Genomic DNA, 20,366 nt, shown 5'->3' with positions numbered 1-20,366 from the left:
AAACACACACACACACACACTTTAACACACACACACACACACACACACACTTTAACACACACACTCTCCTCATGCTCTAATGCAGCACATTATTCTGAGGTGTTTAAGCTGATTCTGTATTCATGGCTGTTTAACCCTTTAAATCCCTGCCTGTTTTGATGTGTTTTTTCTCCTCTGTTTTTGTCACTTCCTCTTTCACTTGTTATTAAAACACAGTTCTGTTTTTTTCTTTATTTGTCCTTTATTTTTCTTTATACCAGAAGACATCGAGCTGCTCAAAAATGTCATCATTTGAGATGAAAATGCTTTTTAGAATTTGTAAATCTTCATGGAATTGATCATGTTTTAATCAAAATTTTACCCAGCGCCTGATTTGCTTTACTTATGTTTGAATGTACAGACTTCAAATTAATTTACACAAGAGTTTTCTTTTCAGGAATAGTTAAATTAGAGTGTATATTAGTGGAAAATATAAGGATTTTGATGATAGTTTATTACATGGCTTATTTCTTTTTATAATATTCCCACCTCTAGAATGCAGATTGATAAGAGCTTGAGTAATTTGGGCAGATATGGCCGATATTTCCTACCTAATGAAAGTAATTTAGCACACTGTATATTTACTATCAGCTGCTTATAATGAAAGGATATGCATGATAAGATGTAAATAAGGAAATATGAAGGGAAGCCTATTTTTTAAGTGTATTTTACAATAGATTTCTCAACAAAAAAAACTTCAGTTCAGCGCGAGGTCAGTGATATTTTTACAAACTATAGGTTTCCCTGTTTGTCACACTGTATAAATGTATGAATCATGTTGGTGCATTTTGACGCAGTCCTGAGTAATTAAGCTGCATAAACAATGCACGATTTTTGACACAATTTGAGTCAATGGGGTTCTAAGGGTTAATGGGCTGTTTTAAAAAAGCATTATTCCAGTTCAGATCACTCATCTACTGCTTCTCTCTCTCTTTTCTCTTTCTTTTCCTGTAGGTAAGAAACCCGGGTGTGACTGAATGGGTTCTATACTAGCGGTTCTGGTGATGTATGGCGTAATTATTTCATGTTCTAAGAGAAGAGTGATCACTTCTGCCGAGAAGTGTCTTCCCTCGTTCTCATTCATTCTGTTCAAAACTATCAATACAGACCTCAAACTGAAAAATATCCTCTTAATTTCATTCATTTAAAGCAGTATCATGTGAGAATTGGCATTTCTTGCACTTTAAATCACCCTTAAAGGACACGCTTTACACATGCATTTCTGGACAAGCTGAGAAACAGATGCAAAACATATATAATTATTTAGTAAAACTAAAAAAAAGTGTTAAAAACAAACCAGAATGTACTTTATATTTCACATTCTTCTCAGTCAGTTTTATGAAGCAGAGTCCCCTGGAATTCAGGCTTTCAGTTAACAGCTGCGCTGAACTCATCAAGAGTTAATTACTTGAATTTCTTGTCTCTTAATGTTGATGTTTGAGAGCATCAGTTAAAGTAAAGTAGTGAAGAGGTAGAGTTACAGGTATACAGTGAATTGTGAATTTTAAAGTGCAGTCATTGCAAAGACCATCGAAATTGTTATGCTGATGAAACTGGCACTCATCAGGGCCAGGAAAGGAAGAGTAAGGGTTTCCTCTGTTACTCAGGATAAGTTCATCAAAGTTTCAGCCTCAGAAACCGCGAGATAACAGCACCTAAATGCTTCACAGAGTATTTTGTTCATATTTTAAATAAAAAATCATGTTCAGAGTGGTATTTCTTATTAATCAGAACATCAGCAGTGTAATCAGTGCTGTAATCAGTGATTTGTGAGTGTATTCACTCTATTTCAAGCTCCATTAATATCCTCTAATGTGACATTATGAGGATGAGTGGTGTTATGTAACGGGAGTGGAGGAAGGTCTGTTAATATTGATGAACGTCTCCATCAGTCAGAGCCCCTCCCTCTCTCCAGGCCCCGCCCACCTCTCTCACGCTGTCTGATCTGGGGGTTTGGGAACCCGGCTCGTCAGCGTGGTTCCTGCCCGACATCACGTCGTTCGGCTGTGTGGGAACGGGAATCTTCCAGCAACACCGAGGAGCTTTTCTCAACTGTTCCCATGGAAAACAGACGCAACCACAGCAGATAATGCGCTGGTGGTTCCTCCACACACCCACACTCGGGTGGTAAACGTGGTGTTCATAAATAAACATGCAGGACGCAGCCCTATCTCATCATCCTTTACTTAAAATGAATATTTTTCTACTTCAAGATGATTTAAGATGATTTTAGGGATCTCTAACACATCGGTCAATTGTCCGTTTAATTTGCTGGTTTTATAAGACTATAAAATCTATATTATATAGACAATTTTCTGGGTTTGACGTCCCATTTCTCCAAATTGAAGCACACATTATTAAACCTCATTTGATAATCCTTTGTTTCTTTTATTTTGTAGGAATTTAAATTCTTCTTCTGGTCTATATACTATCAAAAAGACATTTGTTTCTAATTTTTCTAATTTTCTAATCCCATTACTCCAAATTCCTACAGTAAAATTATCTAAAATTAAGCATGATTAATACTTAAAAAAAGTGTTTTCAAGACATTACACTTTAAATTGTGGTCTATACATAACCTAATGTTTAAAATGTATAGTGGATTTAACCTGAAAACAGATGCATTTTATTGCTACTAAGAGAAAGGTTTTACAGATAGGTAGTTGTGTTTTTTTTTTTTTTTGTTGTTGGTTAAATGATGTTTATTGAGCTGTAAAACTCCATGTTTTTCAGTTTTGTTTATGTTCTGCATGAGAAGTGTGAGCAGCTTTCTCCCCCAGCTCCGCTGTGCACGCGTACCGTGTGCACACTCTGCATAAACGTGTGCATAAAATACTTTGAATACATAAAAAAGTGTCATTTTTGTATTCTTTTCCAATCAGATGTCCTATATTTTTCTGTATATTGGCGCGGTTGGTGTGTAGTAGACGTTATGTAAGGGTAAGACGTCTGGCTGTGTCTGCATGCAGCAGGTCTGTAGAGAGCCGCAGTGTGAGTCTCTGACGTACAGTACAGGTAAGAGTACAGGTAACCTGAGAACTGATGGAGCAGATCAGGGTGTAGGGTGCAGTAAAGAGCTGCAGTCGGTAGAGTTTTACTGTGCGTCAGAATGGGAGAGGATGGTGATGTAATTAGGTTAAATGCAGTGTTTAAGGATATAGTGACTTTAGAAGAGAATATCATTGAAAAGTCACTTTATTTCAGTAATTCAGTTGAAAATGTGAAACTCATATATTATTGATTATTATAGATGTGTTATTTCCTTTATAAGACCAATTGGCACACTGCCCACACTGCCAAAAGTACCAATTGGTCTTATATAATATTTTAATTTTCTGAGACACAATTTTTTTGGGATTTCATTGGCTTTGAACCATAATCATCAACAATAAAACAGGCTTTACACATGCATTTCTGGGCAAGCTGAGATACAGAGACACAGAAGCATCACTAAGAGAAACTGAGATTCTCTTTACTATTATTATTATTATTATTATTATTATTATTATTATTATTATTAATATTATTAATATTATGAAGCTATTATTATAAGATAAAAATGATGCTAGTGCTAGGGTGGCTTTTACAAGTTATATTATAGATTTATATATATATATATATATATGTATATATATGTGTGTGTGTGTGTGTGTGTGTGTGTGTGTATTAGTGTGTGTGTGCTGTCACAGGCTGTTCTATTTAACTGGAATGGGAAATGTCAGAAGCTGCAGGTTCAGGTACGCTGTGTGTGGTGGGGATGGAGGTCAGGCTCCGCCCCCTGCTGAGCGCTCAGATCCCAGTAGCCGCGTGTCGCTGGGCGGTAACAGAACAGTATACGCAGTGACAGGGGGATGAATAGACCACAGCGGGAGCCAAAGGCTCGTATCGACCACGTTTACCTGCTGTAACCCCCCTGTACACCTCATACTCCACTCACTGATCCACACACAGCCCTTACTCTCCACTTACTCTCCTCTTACTCTCCTCTTACTCAGCTAACCTGAACATACTGAGGGTGTGATGCTCTGCCTATGATCAAGTATATTAATTTAAATTATTTTGTGCATTTTTAAATATTTTTTATGCATTATTTGAATTAATTATAATTTAAACCATTTGTATTTTTAATAAATAACTGGGATATTAGATTGATCGTATTAACGGGATTGTAATTGTTTATATGTATATTCAACTGGCAATTCCACACATTATATGAGTTTTAATTTGATAACTCTTTTTATGCTATTTTATATATTTTATTTATATAAGAATATAATTTATATCAATATCGTTTTAGAATCTGGAGTGCAGTGTTTTTCTGTAAAATCTTACAGCACTTCATGACAACTTCATCTAGTGACAACTTCAATAGAGATGCAGATTTCATTTTCCAGCAGGACTTGGCACACTGCCCACACTGCATACCAAAAGTACCAATTGGTCTTATAATATAATATTCAAATTTTTGGGGTTTTCATTGGCTGTAAACCATAATCATCAACAATAAACAGGCTTTACACATGCATTTCTGGGCAAGCTGAGATACGGAGATACAGAAGCATCACTGAGAGAAAGTGAGATTCTCTTTATGAGTGTCAGTGAAGCATCAACATCATTCTGAAGCTGATATTATAAGACACAAATGATGCTAGTGCTGATATATATGTTTATATGTTAATATAAAAGTTTATTTTTGATAATACTGTATATGTAGGTGATGGTATTTGGTGAATTAAGTGTTATGTATTTAAATTAAACTAGGCTAGTTTACAGAATTGTGTTTTATTAATAGTAAAGAATTGTAATGTGAGTAATTTGAGGGGAGCTGTGCTGCAGTAGTGAGTTGAGTGTGCACAGTCGGAGGGCCGGGGTTGGTTATCAGTGGTGCGCTGATACGGAGGCCGGGCCGGAGCGCTGAGGTCCCGGTGCTGCAGCAGCAGATAGAGTCCTGTAGGCCGTCAGCAGGAAGTGCTCCCCGTGTTATCTCACCGCAGGGCACAGCGTGTGAAGCCCAGGACACTGATAACGTCTTCCCAACTGAATTTCAGAACGGGGTCGTGTGCAGTGTCGAGTCACCGCGCTGCGCCGGCCCTCACACATTATGCTAATGTACCGGCTCAAATATCAGCACACACAGCGCGCCGTAACTCACACAGCGCCACGGCTAACTCTACTAGATCACATTTCTGAACATCACTCAATTTTACTATTACAAAAAAGTGGGTTAGAGTTCTGGTTAGGGAACTGAAAGCTTCTCTTTTTAGTTTTTATTAAATTAATAGAGTATAATTTTTTACTTATTTTCTACAGAACTTAAACTACAGACATAATGTTACAGTGGTGGTGGTGGCTGTGATGCTATGAGTGGTTTAGATACAGCAGTGCTGCTGGAGTTTTTAAACACCTCAGTTTCATTGCTGGAAAAAGAAAAGTCCATCAACCAGAAATACTAGAAACATGCAGCCAACAGCTTCCTCTAGACAGGGTCCTGTAGGCAGCGTCTTGTGAGCAGTATCCTGTAAGCGGCATCTTGTTTTCAGCATTCTTTAGGCAGCTTCCTGTTCGGCAGTGTCCTTTAGGTAGTGTCCTGTTGGATAGTGTCCTCCTGGCAACATCCTGTTGGGCATCATTCCGTTGGGTAGTGTCCTGTGAGAAGCGTCCTCTTAATAGCATCCTGCGGGCAGTGTCCTTTAGGTCGTGTCCTGTGGGCATTGTCCTGTTGGGTGGCAACTTGTAGGGAGCACCCTAAGGGCAGCATCCTGTAGTCAGTGTCCTGTAGGCGACATCCTGTGTTCAACATCCTGCGGGCAGTGTTCTTTCGGTAGCATTCTTTGGGTAGGATCCTTATGGGCAGCATCGTGTAGGTGGCATCCTCTGGGTAGTGTCCTGTAGGTGGCATCCTGTGGTCAACATCCTGTGGACAGTGTCCTGTACGTCAGTGTCCTTTGCGTAGTGTCCTGTGGGAAGCATCCTGTAGGCAGCATTTTGTGGGCAGCATTCTGTAGGCAACATCCTGTTGGGCAGCAACCTATAGGCAGCATCATGTCGGGCATTGTTCTGAAGGCAGTGTCCTGTAGATGCCATCCTGTGGTCAACATCCTGTAGACAGTGTCCTGTACATCAGTGTCCTTTGCGTAGTGTCCTGTGGGCATTCTGAAGGCAGCAGTCTGTAGGCAACATCCTGTTGGGCAGCAAACTATAGGCAGCATCCTGTTGAGCAGAGTCCTATGGGCAGTGTCCTGTTGGCAGCATCCTGTAGGCAGCATGTTTTGTGTGTCGTTGCTTGGCTGTTGTTTTGATTGGCTACTCACACATTTATATCATAGTTGTGCAAGATGGTAAAACCTATAATTTTACCAAGAATTATATAATTAATACAATTAGACATGTTTTCATTGTACAGCTCTGTGTTATATGTTATATATTATATATTAAAGTGCAACCAGTAGTAATGTAGTAAAACAGGCCGATGATCCTTATTAACAGAATGAATAACAGAATCTGCTGTTGCTGTGGTGCAGTGATGCTGTTTTTCCCTCCGGTTATGGAAAATATGACAGAGCACTTTGTTAATCTGGTGTACGCTGTATCAGAACCAGCTCATCTTACAGCGCATCAATCAGTAACTGCTGTAAAAGCTATACTGTAACTACTGTACTGCTAATGTGTTAATAATTCAGGTACAGCAGAGGAACCGAAGCCCTGTGTGGGTTTAACAGGTTAATCCACGAGGTCCGTCTCAGGTTCCACTGAACCACTTTTCTTCAGAACCGAGTTTCAGCTTCAGTTTCAGGAGGTTCTCCCCAGCCGAGTCCCCTTAACTCCAGCCTGGGGTCGCAGGAGATGCTGAGCTCTGTTCTGGTGGCCACCCAGATTCTGGCAGATCCCCGGCTGCTGGACGGCCTCCCTGCATTCCTGCAGCACTGCATTCATACAACATCCCCTAATGAAGCGCTCATTCATCAAACTGGGTTTTCAGGGGTGATACTGGAAGAACATCGTGGACCTCGAGCTGAAAAAACACATTTTTGTCTCTGAACGTTTCCTCACAGGAAAGCATCATCAAAGAATCATCGTGAAGCATCACGAAATTCTCGATACTTTTAGACTATGTTTACATTACAAGAAGCCACATTGCTCAAATCCGACTGACGGTTCACATTCACTGTAAATGTAAGTGATCTGTATCTGTGTGTAATGTGAACACAGAATCTGTTCCTGAAACAGCGTCTCACATGCTGCACATTGATACCTGTATAAACGCCTCCTTCTTCACCAACAACAAAAACCCTCATATTAGAGAGAGGAGAGACTCGTAGCTTTATAAAGGGTTATAAATGGATGAGTTAGCAGCTCATATGTGGAGCATCTTTTGCTGGAGTGGAGAAACAGTAAACAGCTGCTCTGAAGTTCATGCTCAGGTCCAGGAGGTGAAAAAAGAAAAAGGACAGGCGGTTTGCTTTTGCTGTTTTTTTTTTTTTTTTTTGCAGCTATAGCTGCTGCAGCTGTGGGTATGAGAGAGAAGCATGTAGCGCTAATGCTAATGCTAATGCTAATGGTAAAAGAAAAGGGACGTATGATTTTTAATTTGACTGTTCACATTAAAGTTGCATGTCCATAGATTGTATATGTATCTGATTTATGATCACTTAAGAAAGTGACCCAAATCTGATCTGTGAAAATCGAATATGAAATATGAAGTATATAATATTACACACAGGTTTCCAATGCAATGGAAATAAAAAAAGCTATTAAATATTTTAGTTTTAATTGGATTTATTTTATAGTAGAATAAATAAAGTCTTTATTTTCTGTGCATTACAGACAGAAAACAGCATTCTTACATTTTTTCCATCACTGGAGATAACTCAGGAAGGGTTAAAACAACAGTAGACTGACGGGTCTCTAAAGAAGAGAAGTTGTTTCTTTTTGCCCATTTTGATCCTTCGCGTCACCTTGCCATGAGCATGTTGGCATGATAATACCTCACAATGTATAGAACAGATGTATATGTACAGATCCACTCCACATGATGCTGCAGCTTAACATTTAAGAACAAAAAAGCAAATCAGAACTGTGATTATGTTCCAGATCTCATGGTATTTTGGTATTTTTTCCGTGGCTCTGCAGGAATTGATGGCGGTTCCCAGTGTTCTGAATCAGCAGGGCTCTGCAGGCGGTTCTGGGTGGTTGCTGCGTTCACAGTGATCCGAAGTGACTGTGGGCATCAGCCGCTCGCCTGACTGCAGAAAACCCGATGTGACATTTACACCCAGCGCCGAACGACCCGGAGCTTTAATAAGTAAACACGGACCCGGCCGTACACGGGGGAGATAAGGCCACTCGCCAACACTGCCGGCTTCAACCAGCTCTAAACTAACCTTTAACTTTCTGAACATTCTGTATCTGTATATGAGCACGTCTGCTAACAGAAAAAAGAATATATAAATGGGAAAATATAAAGAATAACATTTCATAATGTGTTTAAAGTATCACCACTGAACAAGCTTGTAGGGGTGGGACAAAATATCATTATTGCGATATATTGTACTATTTTCATTTTTGTTACATTATCGATACATGGCGTCAAATATCAATATTTTTAGTGAAACATCTAAGTGAAGCATCTAAACTCCCTAAAATTCACTCCCAAATTTGTCTTACTAAAGTTACCTCTTCATTACTCCACATGGTGGCACTATAATTAAATGAATCGGGTTAATAAACCTGCAGTAAATAATAGTGGTTGTTAAATTGCGTTAAACTGACACCAATAAATCACAGTAATAATCCAATAAATGAGAGTAATATTGTGATATCAGCGTTAACATAGGAAACATATCGTGATAATATTGCATCTTGAGATGCCCTGTAATTTTTTTTTATCTCTTATTGGGTTTCTCCGCTGTTAAACATGGTGGTGGTGGGGCTGGGCGATGTTCCAGAAACAGAAATATTATATCATGAGATGTAGACAATTAAGGCTTTGCACGATACACGTTTGCACGTTTGCACGTTTCATCATAATTCACACATGAGCTGTACAGGACTAGTATAGTATTAGCTAAGCTGATGTAATGTAGCATTAGCATTAGCATTTGCATTCGTTTGCATTTTTTTTCAAAGGACTACCTGCCTTTCTCTGTGTAAATTCCACTCAAATGAGTGAAATGATCTAGTGTGGCTTTCTGTCTCTCCATATGGATTTTTAATTTTTTTATTTAAAGTCTAATAAATCTACATTTTTACCATTTTATAAAGTGATACATAGGATTTATGATTGATGCATTAGCTGTCATTTGATTATCCATTTAGGCATCATGTTAATCAGCTGGTTTTGCGAGTTAGGGATGATTTTAGGGGGAATTTTTCAGGACACTCTTGCATTTTTTTTATTTTTTTTTTTGGTAAAACTGAATAAACCGGGGCTGAAGGTGGACGTCTGACAGCAGCTCTAATTCTGTGAGACAGGCTTCACTGTGAAGTTGTCTGTTTACACTTTTCTCTTTGTCCTAAAATGGCAGGAGGCAGGCATGTCAGGGCTCCTCGAGGGGATGCTGGGTATGTCGATGCAAAACAGGCTCTATAAAGAGAGAATGATAATAAATGGATAATAAATGGATTATAAAGCATTATATTTCTCGTCCATTACGTTTTCCAGCTGGCATTTCAACGTCAAATCAATGATAGTTTAATGTTGCTGTTATGGTTAAATCAACATTGGATTTGTGTTGATTTTGAAAAGTAAATCAATGTTGATATTGTTGATATGTGTTTTTATAGAAGAGGAAAAAAAAAACCTGTATACCCTCTCACCGCTATCAGAGGCACACAACTGTTACTGCAGCTCAGCCCAATCAGCTCTCCCTCCTGCCCCACCCCTAAACCCATACATCACCCAGTGCCCCTCCCATTTGGAAACAGCTAAAATCAGCGGGTTTGCTATACCGTATTTATATTGTGCCATCTGTAACGTTTACATAGTCAGTTACTATTCAAATATGATGTAAAAAATATGATGAAGAACTCAGATTAATACTACTATAGTATCTCCTGTTTTAGGGTATTTATATTATGTCACATGTAACGTAAACTTACTAACGTATTAACTTTTTGCTCAATCAGATCTAAGATGTCTTAGACCAAAAAAAATCACATTCAGGGAAAAATATCAGATTCTTTCTACTTCAGTATCTCCTGCAACACACTATATATTTAATGTATAATTCCCTGTAAACTAAATATAGTGACTCGTTTCTCAATCTGATATAAGACTTCATATAAAGTGACCATTTTTTAAACTAAAGATCAGATGTTTAGGTTACATTTAGTTCCTGCTCTACCATATTTATATTTATATCTAAGGAGATTTTATTATTTATTATTATTTTTAAAGATCAGATGTTCAACCCTTTCAGACCCTGTGTCCACCATTGTAATAGACATTTGCCAGCCAATCAAACAGCAGCTTTGCAAAAATACAACCAAGCAGTCCAGCAAATTACTTTCTAGTTACTATTTGAGCTTAATACTTTTTTCTCCTATCAAGTTATGAGTTTATTTTGTTGCTTAAAAAAAACTTGTTTAGATTTATTATATACAATATCATATACAATTTATATAGAATAAAAAAAATCATTTTATATTACAGTGCACTAAATATGAAATTAATTTCAATTTACTGATTAAATCTTGGTGTCATTTCAGACAGTATCATATTTTTATTTATTTTTTTCAGCACTGAAGCATAATTCAGGTTTGTAAGGTTTAATTCACGTTCAGGCAGTGAGAATAGATTAGGATTGATGCCACTTTACTGTTTCCTGCTCTATGATATTTACACTATGTCACCTGTAACATAAACACAGGGTTTTTCTTCTATTGCCCTTTGTAACCTGATCCGGCAGCAACTGGAGACGCAGCGTTTTTCCAGCGGCCTTATTTAGAGCTCCGCGGCGTTGGCTGGCCGGAGCCTCCCTCGTGGGCCCCCTTGACGCTTGCACTCAGACATCCAGTCACACAGTCTCTGGCAGACACACACTCGTGTTCGTGTACACACACACACACACTCGTGTACACACACACACACTCATACACACCCACTGCAGCCCAGAGCTGGCTCTGCAGCACAGCTCAACACACTGACTGAGCGAGTGGAGAGCGGAGAGAGTTAGCGGCAGGGCAGCCCTGCCTGGAACAGTCCCCGACCCGACCACCCCGGAGCCAGAGCAACGCTTCAGGAGCACCAGGGGAACCGCAGGGGAAGAGCAGAGCGCTTCAGGTTGGGAAGGAGTGGAGAAAGAGAAAGAGAAAGCAGGCAGGTAGGTAGGACGCGTGAGAGGTGGTGAACAACGTGGGGTGGGAGTGACGGTGCACGCCGTGCTGGATTAGCACGTGCGATAAGAGATAAAGAATAAGAGATAACAGATAAAAGATAAGAGGTAAGGCTTCCCCACGGCTGCTGTTCCTTTGAACCACCAGGACTTTCCAAAGGCTGACGACCCACCTGACCTGGCAGTGCCAAAAGAAAAGAGCTGGCATTTCTAAAAGGCTGGCAGAAGTGGCAGGAAGAGGCAGGGCGAGATGCTGGCAGAACTGAGATGACACCAGCCACTCCTTTGCTCTTTGGCACCACCACTACTTCTTCCATCGTCACTCCATCGTCGCTCACCGTCGCTCCATCTTTCCCCCTAAGGCTGCCGCTGCTGCTCCTCCTCCCATCCCTCAGCAAAAAGCCCTGCAAACAGGGCTGAATTAATCAGAGGTGTCTGCGCTAAGAGGATCAATAGCTTACGTTGTGCCATACACCAGCCTCAGAGCCAGCCAGCGCTCAGCGCTCTGTGGAGTCCTTCTGGAGTCTTGAAGACTTAAAGAGTATTCGTCATCTTCATCATCTTCATCTTCATGGCATCCCAGCAGAGGACAGCAGGGAATAGACTTGAGCATAGAATGGTTGAGTCTGTGCCTTGCTGGGATTACTTGGGGCAAACTAGAGGCATGGAGCTGAAACCTTGATGGTTCAGAAACGATGCATTGGTGTTGATGACTCGTTGAGAGAAGAGAAGAAGACGCGAAAAACGAGAATAATCGATAATACGAGGAAACGAGAATACAAGGATACAAGAGATACCAAGACTGAGGAAGTTTAAGCTGTTGATATTTATAGTTTGAGTCTTCTCCCACTGTGAGCCATAAATAAAAAATATGACTTCACGATGAGGATGTGCAAGATCGGATTTGACATCTTATCCGGGCGAATTCCACGGAAAAGGCGGGAAAGTGACGACTCCTACGCCACTCTTTGCTTTCTGTTTCTGCTCTACTACTACAGAACGTCGCGAGGACCTTTAAACTGTTTTACAGTTCTTACTCTTACAGTTCTTCTTCTTCTTCTTCCAGCTTTCTTGGACTTCCCTTAATGTTGGATGTTGGATTGTTTTGGATTTTGGATCTTTTTTGGGCCTTACTTTTTTGGGAATGCTTACTTGGTTGCCTTACTCAAAACTAGGGATGTACAACGTTCGGCTTTCTTCTTCCGAACTTTCAGAATACAGTGACTTAATAGAGTTTTGCGGAGGACAATGCACTCTGTAAATGTGCAACCAGCCTTCATGCCTTTGAGAGTCAGTAAGATAAAAGAAAAATCGTATATGGACTTACGAGAAAACATGTAACGAATATGTGGAATTAATGGCGTACTCCAGACCCTACGTAAGGGATACTCATTTCCGAAAGAGGAGCCACGCAAACCGCACCTTCGCTTAAATGAAGACTGGCAGAACTTGCACAGGAAGGGACCTGAAAATGATGCAAGTCAATAATTTCCCGTTCCGGAGGCATTCCTGGATATGGTGAGTGCTCAAACCCAATTACTGACATTTTATAGCCACATAAAAAAAATAAAAAAACGTAGAAAAGAGTGCACTATTCACTACAGTATTACAGTCATTGTGTTTGTGTGTTTCGGATCACAACATCGTGATGTTCCTGCTGGCAGGTCAGTATTATTTATAGGCCGGGATCATACTCAGATGAGCTCAGAGATTTGTATTAATCCTGAAACACATGTCCGCTTGGTGAGAGCGTGGCAGAGCGAGGCTGGAGGACAGTAGATGAGGTGGAGGCCTGGGTGTCGCTTCATATCATAGCCACAGGCCACAGTGACTGTATTCACTACAGGACCAGGACTTCACCACATCACTGCGCTTCAGAGAAGCTCAGGCGCTGGAAAAACTACTGACCTGAATTTTCTGTTTCATTTTGGATGAACTTTTAAAAAGTGCAATAGGAGCTGGGCAGTTTAGTGAAAGTTTGTTCTATCATGATAAATTATCCTATCATATCGACAACATGCTTAAAGAACACTGACCCAACTGTACATTTCACTACAGAGGGTGTAAAAAAAGCCAGTTTAATTGGATAAAAATTGGAAAAAAGGAGAGTGTTTAAATATCAGTTTGTAAGAATCTGACACTGCTGATGCATTTTGTCTGTTTTATATTTTTTCACTAAATTTTGTGTATCATGAAAATGTCTTTACATATACTGACACATATTTTTTATCATATCTTCCAGCTTTATGTGCAATTATGTATTTCAGCCAAAAAAAAATGCAAAATAGGCTACCATGATTAGGACCCTCTTCAATACGAGCAGAATGGAGAGATTTAACATCTTTATTGACATTGGCAATAAATATAGTTATGGCTGTTGCCAGGTAATATGAGCAATATATATATATATATATATATATATAGGATAGGATAGTACAGGGATTCAATGCAAATATAGGGTAGTGTATGGAGTATAAGGTAGTACAGAACAGTATATGGAGTATTAGAGTGCGAAGGGAGTATGTAATATTGTAGTATACTGGATTACTACCATACTAGTCAGGTTATTTTAGGGTAATATAGGGTAGAAAAGGGTAATTTAGGGACTATATAAAAATGTTTATGGTAATATAGGGTGTATGATAGTCCAGGGAATATAGGTTATTATAGGGAGAATAGGGAGTATAGATTATTATAAGGTATTATAGGAAGTACAGAGTAATTTAAGGTAGTATATGGAGTAAAGGGAGTATATAGTAATTTAAGTTAGTATAGGGAGTATAGAGTATTGTAAGGTATTATATGGAGTATACAGTAGTTTAAGGTAGTATATGGAGTAAACAGTAATTTAAGGTAGTATAGGGAGTATATAGTAATTTAAGGTACTATAGGAAATATAGGGAGTATAGAGTAATTTAAGGTAGTATAGGAAGTATAGATTAACATAGCATAGGGAGTATAGGTTAGAGGGAAACATTTAGCATAAGCTTAACAAACATGTATGGGCATTTATACACAATATGTCAACCAATGTAGCTTCAGTCATCCTGACTTTTTGCATTATGATAAAAGACTATGCAAAGTCCTGTAGTCAAGTAGTCCTGTAAATTCCACTGTTAACTCTTTAGAAAAGTGGCTTTTTTACACAGTTCTTGTACACTTCAGCTTGTTCATGCAGTTGCTCTGCTTTTGTTGGAGAAAGAAAGAGTTTGTTTATAGAGTTTATACAGGGGAAAAAGTGGTCTTTTTGGACAGACCTATACAAACTGAATTAGAGTAGAGTGAGTTTTAGTTCTGAAACTCTTAAACCCTTTAGTTTATCAGACAGACAGACAGACAGACAGACAGAGGCACTCAGACACTCCGGCTCATCCGAATCCTCTGGTTTGTTCTGCTGTCACTGCTCTCAGAGCTTCCTGTGGTGAAGTGGCGTGTTGGGGATGATTGACGGCCGGGCCGGTCGAGGGCGTGGCTTTGTTTGCTCTGGGAGGTTTTGTGAGACCACTTGCTCAGAAATGCTGTGAACAGCTGGTGTCGTCACTCCGGCGTTTAAGAAAACACGGCGGTGATGAATCAGGCGTGACGGAGGGATTGTTGGTTTTCTTGTTGTTCTTTCTTTTCCTCATTGACGTCATTTACGCGAGAGTGATTGACAGGCCGGTGCTCTGTACTCGGCAGGGCTGTATTATTACTGTACTCCAGCGTAACCGGCAGAATGCAGCTCCACCGCCTGAACGCCGCGCTGAGTCGGATTGTTCGGCTGCTTTAAAGCTGTCTAGACAAATATAGGCGTCATAAACTGAGAGAGACGGAGCAGAGTTACCCCATACTGATGACCTTCAGCAGAGCTGAGCCACACATTCACACCCATACCTCACCAGATCCACAGTATTCAGAGTGCAGCAGGGTATCGGATATGCTTATCGACGGGAAACATGGGAAGTTAAAACCATAGAGTCATAAAGTTACAGTTTTTAATAAGGTTTTTTAACATTTGGCTTAATGGCACACATTTTTCTCAGGATACGAAGAAGTTTGGTTTGGTTTATTATAGATGATTACCTCACTCTACTGTAATCTACCCCACTCTGATTCACTCTACATTATTCTACCTTGCCCTGCATAGCTTTACCTCACTCTACCTCACTCTGCCTCACTCCATCACACTCTACGTCACACTCTACCTCACTAGACCATGCTTTACCTCACTCTACCTTTACCTCAGTCTACTGCGCTCTACCACATTCTTCCTCACTCTACCTCACTCTGTCTCACTCTGTCTAATGCACTCTACAACACTCTACCTTGCTCTACCTCACTTTGCCTCCCTATGCATTGCTCTACCTCACTCTACCTCATTCTGCCTTACTAGACCAAGCCTTGCCTCACTCTTTCCCACTCTACTGCACTCTGTATAAGTCTACCATGCTCAGCCTCACTCTACCTCACCCTACCTCACTTTGCCTCACTATACATTGCTCTACCTCGCTCAACTGCACTCTACCTTAGTAGAGTACCACACTCTGCCTCGCTCTGCATTGCTTTTCCTCACTCTGTTTTACTCTATTGCACTCTACCTTCTTCTATCATGCTCTACCTCACTATGTCTCACTATGCATTGCTCCACTGCACTCTACTGCACTCTACCTTAGTCTATTGTGCTCTGCCTTACTCTGCCTCACTCTAAATAATTCTACCTTGCTCTGCACCTTACCTTAACCTCACTCTATTGCACTTTATCTGCCTCATTCTAACAGGCTCTACCTCGCTACGCCTTGTTATGCATTGCTTTACTGCACTCTAGCTCACTATGCATTGCTCTACCTCACTTTAGCTTACTCTATATCAGTCTACCTTGCTCTTCATTGCTTTTCCTCTCTCAATCTCACTCTATTGCACTCTACCTCATCCTAATATACTCTACCTCACTATGCTTTGCTATGCATTGCTCTACTGCACTCTACTATGCGCTAACACTACTATGTGCCACTGCAAGCTTTCTAGACAAATATAGGCATCATAAAACTGAGAGAGGCATGCTAATGCTAATGCTAACACTTCCTTAAACTGATGACCTTCAGCAAAACTGAGCTCTGTATGTTGAAGCCCAAGCTTAAAGCATAACAACCTTTGCATTTTTCTGCACTCAAACCGCTCATTGTGAGAGAGGGGACAGTGCATAAAGAAGGTATGGAAAGAATGCAGGGTTAGTAAGGGGTTAACATAAAGATTAACCAGTGCCGGGTCAGTGATCGTACAGTATGTATGGCTGTATAAAGCGTGAATATGTATATGTAAGAGCCTGAGCACAGGTTTAGTGGAACTGAGCTGCTGTACTGTAGCTCTGTTTACACACTGCAGGGTGGAGCGCTGGAGTTTACCTCTCTTCAGACAGACGCATCCACATCCTGCTGCACCATCGCCCGCGGACACGCCGCTCATCCTCACCCGGCTCCTCCAGGCCCAGAGCTCCAGATCAAATATCCCCACTGGCGTCAGCGCGGCTCTGAAGTTTCACCAGAAAACAGGCCATTATTGCTGTTCAACAGGTTTAAATAAACAATCAGAAACTTTTCCCATGTCTTACAGAAGCTAAAGAACGCAGTAATGTTGGTACACATGGATTCAATGATTCATGGATAATTTATTGTCATTTGGTTAAAACCAGTTGTAATATCACAGTCCAGTTCCACCAAAAGAGCAGTTATTTTGTAGATAGAAAATAAATAAAAAAAATGGGCCATTTGCTTGCTGTAACTTTTCCAAATTCATTTTTTTCAATATTTTTAACTCTGAATCTAAAAACGCATGTGCTTAACTATTAAAAGCATGTGTATGTAACGCGAGGTGAGACGGGAGGCGGACGTTTAAACGGGTAAGACATGACTTTTAATAAATAACAAATAAACAAGTAAACAAACAAGGGAATAACGAATAAATATATGTACATAAACAAACAGGGAAAACAAACAAAGAGCTAAACTAAACAGACAAGTACAAAACAGGGCTAGGGATATATATACAAGGATAATTACAAGAATATATACAAAACAAAGAAATAACGTGACTAGGAAATAAACGTAAATATAAATAAGAAATAAACAAGAAAACCAACCAGAGAAATAAACAGAGAATAACTACTAAACAAAGAACTGTGGAACGTGGCGATAACTACAAGAAAAGTGGCAAGACAAAACAACAGGGGAAGGTGCAAAGACCGACCGCAAACATAGATTAACAAGTAAAACATGAAACACAGAACACCTGGGGAAACAGGTAACAAGGGGCGGAGCTACAAATTAGACACACGTAATGGAAAAGTACAAGAGAAACACACTAGGAAACGGGGAAGACACCAGAAAACATAGCGAGGGCGTAACAGAAGCCCCTCCCTAAACGCGCAGCTCCCGAGGCGCGTAAAAACGAACCCCGGGGGCCGGCGGCGGGGAGAGGCCGGGAAACACAAGAGACGAGACCGGGGACTTGACCTGAGACAAAACAGGAGATGGGACAGAAGACTTGACAAAGAAAGGAGACTGAACCGGGGACGTGACTGGAGACTGGACATTGGGCAAGACAGGAGACTGGACAGGAAATTGGACAGGGGACGATGACTGAATGTGAGACATGACAGGTGACTGGACAGGACTAGACATGGGCGAGACAGAAGACTGTACGGGAAACTGGACAGGGGACGATGACTGAACGTGAGACATGACAGGTGACTGGACAGGACTAGACATGGGAACGGGAACCAAAACAGTGACAGGAACAGACACGAAGACGGTGACAGGAACAGGTACACAGAAACCAGACAAGACAGGAACAGGAACATAGACCGACACAGGAACCATAACGGGGAGCGACATGGGGACCAGAAAGACCTGGGGATGCCCAGGACTGGCTAAAGTCATAGGGGTAGTTCGTGGAGCCAGCCTGGGCAAAGTTCTTGGGCTGGGGTCCGGGGGCCTTGGGGCAGACCTGGGCACACGAGGCTTGGGGCAAAACTTAGTCCTGGGTGCCGGGATGGGCTTGGGTGTGGTGACGGGCCTCGCTAGCGACGCGACGGCTTGGGCAGCAGAAGCTGGAGGCGCGGCGACTCGGGCAGCAGGAGCTGGCGGCGCGGCGACTCGGGCAGCAGGAGCTGGCGGTGCGGCGTCTCGGGCAGCAGGAGCTGGCGGTGCGGCGTCTCGGGCAGCAGGAGCTGGCGGCGCGGCGACTAGAGCAGCTGGGGCTGGCGGCGTGACGACGAGCATCGCTGGCGTCGGCGCTGGAGCGGTAGGCACCGCTGGCATAGGAGCATGGACGGTGGGCACTGCTGGCATCGGCACATGGGCAGTGGACACCGCTGGCACAGGAACATGGGCAGTGGACACCGCTGGCACAGGAACATGGACGGTGGGCACCGCTGGCATCGGCACATGGGCGGTGGGCACCGCTGGCACAGGAACATGGACGGTGTCTGGCACCGCTGGCATCGTAGCAGGAGCGGTGGACATCCCTGGCATCGTAGCAGGAGCGGTGGGCACCGCTGGCATCGTAGCAGGAGCGGTGGGCACCGCTGGCACAGGAACATAGGCGGTGGGCACCGCTGGCACAGGAACATTGGCGGTGGGCACCGCTGGCACAGGAACATTGGCGGTGGGCACCTCTGGCACAGGAACATAGGCGGTGGGCACCGCTGGCACAGGAACATTGGCGGTGGGCACCGCTGGCACAGGAACATTGGCGGTGGGCACCGCTGGCACAGAAACATTGGCGGTGGGCACCGCTGGCACAGAAACATTGGCGGTGGGCACCGCTGACCTTGGAGCATGGGCGGTGGCGGGCACCGCTGACACAGGAACATTAGCGGTGGCGGGCACCGCTGACACAGGAACATTAGCGGTGGCGGGCACCGCTGACACAGGAACACTCACATGAACAGACTTGGACCCTTGGGCTGTAGGTGTCTGTGTGACGACTCGGGCTGCTGAAGACTGCACGGAGACTTGACTTAATTTCACCGCAGCGTATTCAGGTTCCGGGGTGGCAGTAGCAGTACAGTGTAGCGCTGTTGTCATGGGAACCCCGGAGCGAAGATCTGCTGCCGCTGCGGGTGACTGGAAGCGCTGCTCGGCGGCCGCCGTGGAAGCTGGGTCTGCAGCCGTAGAAGATGCGGGCGCCGTAGCAGCCAGAGAAACTTGACCCGTGGAAGCAGGAGATGCTAAATGCGTTAGCCGCGTAGCCGTGGGGATGCCTGGAGCTGCAGCCGCTGGAGAAGCTAGCTGCGTTAGCCGCGTAGCCGTGGGGATGCCTGGAGCTGCAGCCGCTGGAGATGCTAGCTGCGTTAGCCGCGTAGCCGTGGGGAAGCCTCGAGCTGCAGCCGCCGGAGGAGCTAGCTGGTTAGCCTCAGAAGCTAGCTGCGGAGCCGACGAGGTGGAGCGCGCCCTGGGAGGCGGGTGGAGGATAGCCTCCGCAAGCGGCGGCAAGCGGGCTCTCATCGGACAGTACAACTCGTCCTCCGAACTGGACGCGGCTGCGAGGAGGTCCACGTAATCCCAGAAATAGTCCTCACAGTCCGCGTTTCTGCCCGCCTTGCCTACCTCGCGGTTCGGAGCGAGGCCGATGGCCCCAACCGTTAGCCCCCCCCCAAGAAAATCCTCCGAATTTTGGGACCTCTTAGAACGCCTAGCCCGAGGCCTTCTCCGGCCTCGAGGCCTCGGGTTTTCCTGCGCCGAGGTCCCAAAGGGGGCATGACGGATGGCCAGCCCGGATCCAACCCAAGGGTTTCCCGCATAAACGTCCATTGCGGTCGGTCTTTCTGTAACGTGCGAGCAGAAGGGAGGCGGACGTTTAAACGGGTAAGACATGACTTTTAATAAATAACAAATAAACAAGTAAACAAACAAGGGAATAACGAATAAATATATGTACATAAACAAACAGGGAAAACAAACAAAGAGCTAAACTAAACAGACAAGTACAAAACAGGGCTAGGGATATATATACAAG

The 20,366-nt window shown here is 42.7% G+C and overlaps 1 protein-coding gene across 5 annotated transcripts in view; it reads left to right on the top strand.

Annotated features, from left to right (window-relative positions):
• The window catches only part of LOC103036368 (cAMP-specific 3',5'-cyclic phosphodiesterase 4D), a 216,136-nt gene that overhangs the window by 101,677 nt on the left and 94,093 nt on the right, over window positions 1–20,366 (top strand). Inside the window, exon 1 of one of the 5 annotated variants that reach the window (XM_022680785.2) lies at window positions 10,685–12,890. The exons of the other annotated variants lie outside the window; for them this stretch is intronic. Coding sequence (XP_022536506.2) covers window positions 12,805–12,890 — 86 coding nt within the window. The 5' untranslated portion in view covers window positions 10,685–12,804. Of the gene's footprint in view, window positions 1–10,684; window positions 12,891–20,366 lie in introns of those variants that run through there. 5 annotated transcript variants of the gene reach the window in all.

This window comes from Astyanax mexicanus, chromosome 20 (genome assembly GCF_023375975.1).
Source record: "Astyanax mexicanus isolate ESR-SI-001 chromosome 20, AstMex3_surface, whole genome shotgun sequence".
NCBI lineage: Eukaryota > Metazoa > Chordata > Actinopteri > Characiformes > Acestrorhamphidae > Astyanax > Astyanax mexicanus.
The sequence above is the reverse complement of the archived record's forward strand: the minus strand, read 5'-3'. Positions and strand labels throughout refer to the sequence as shown.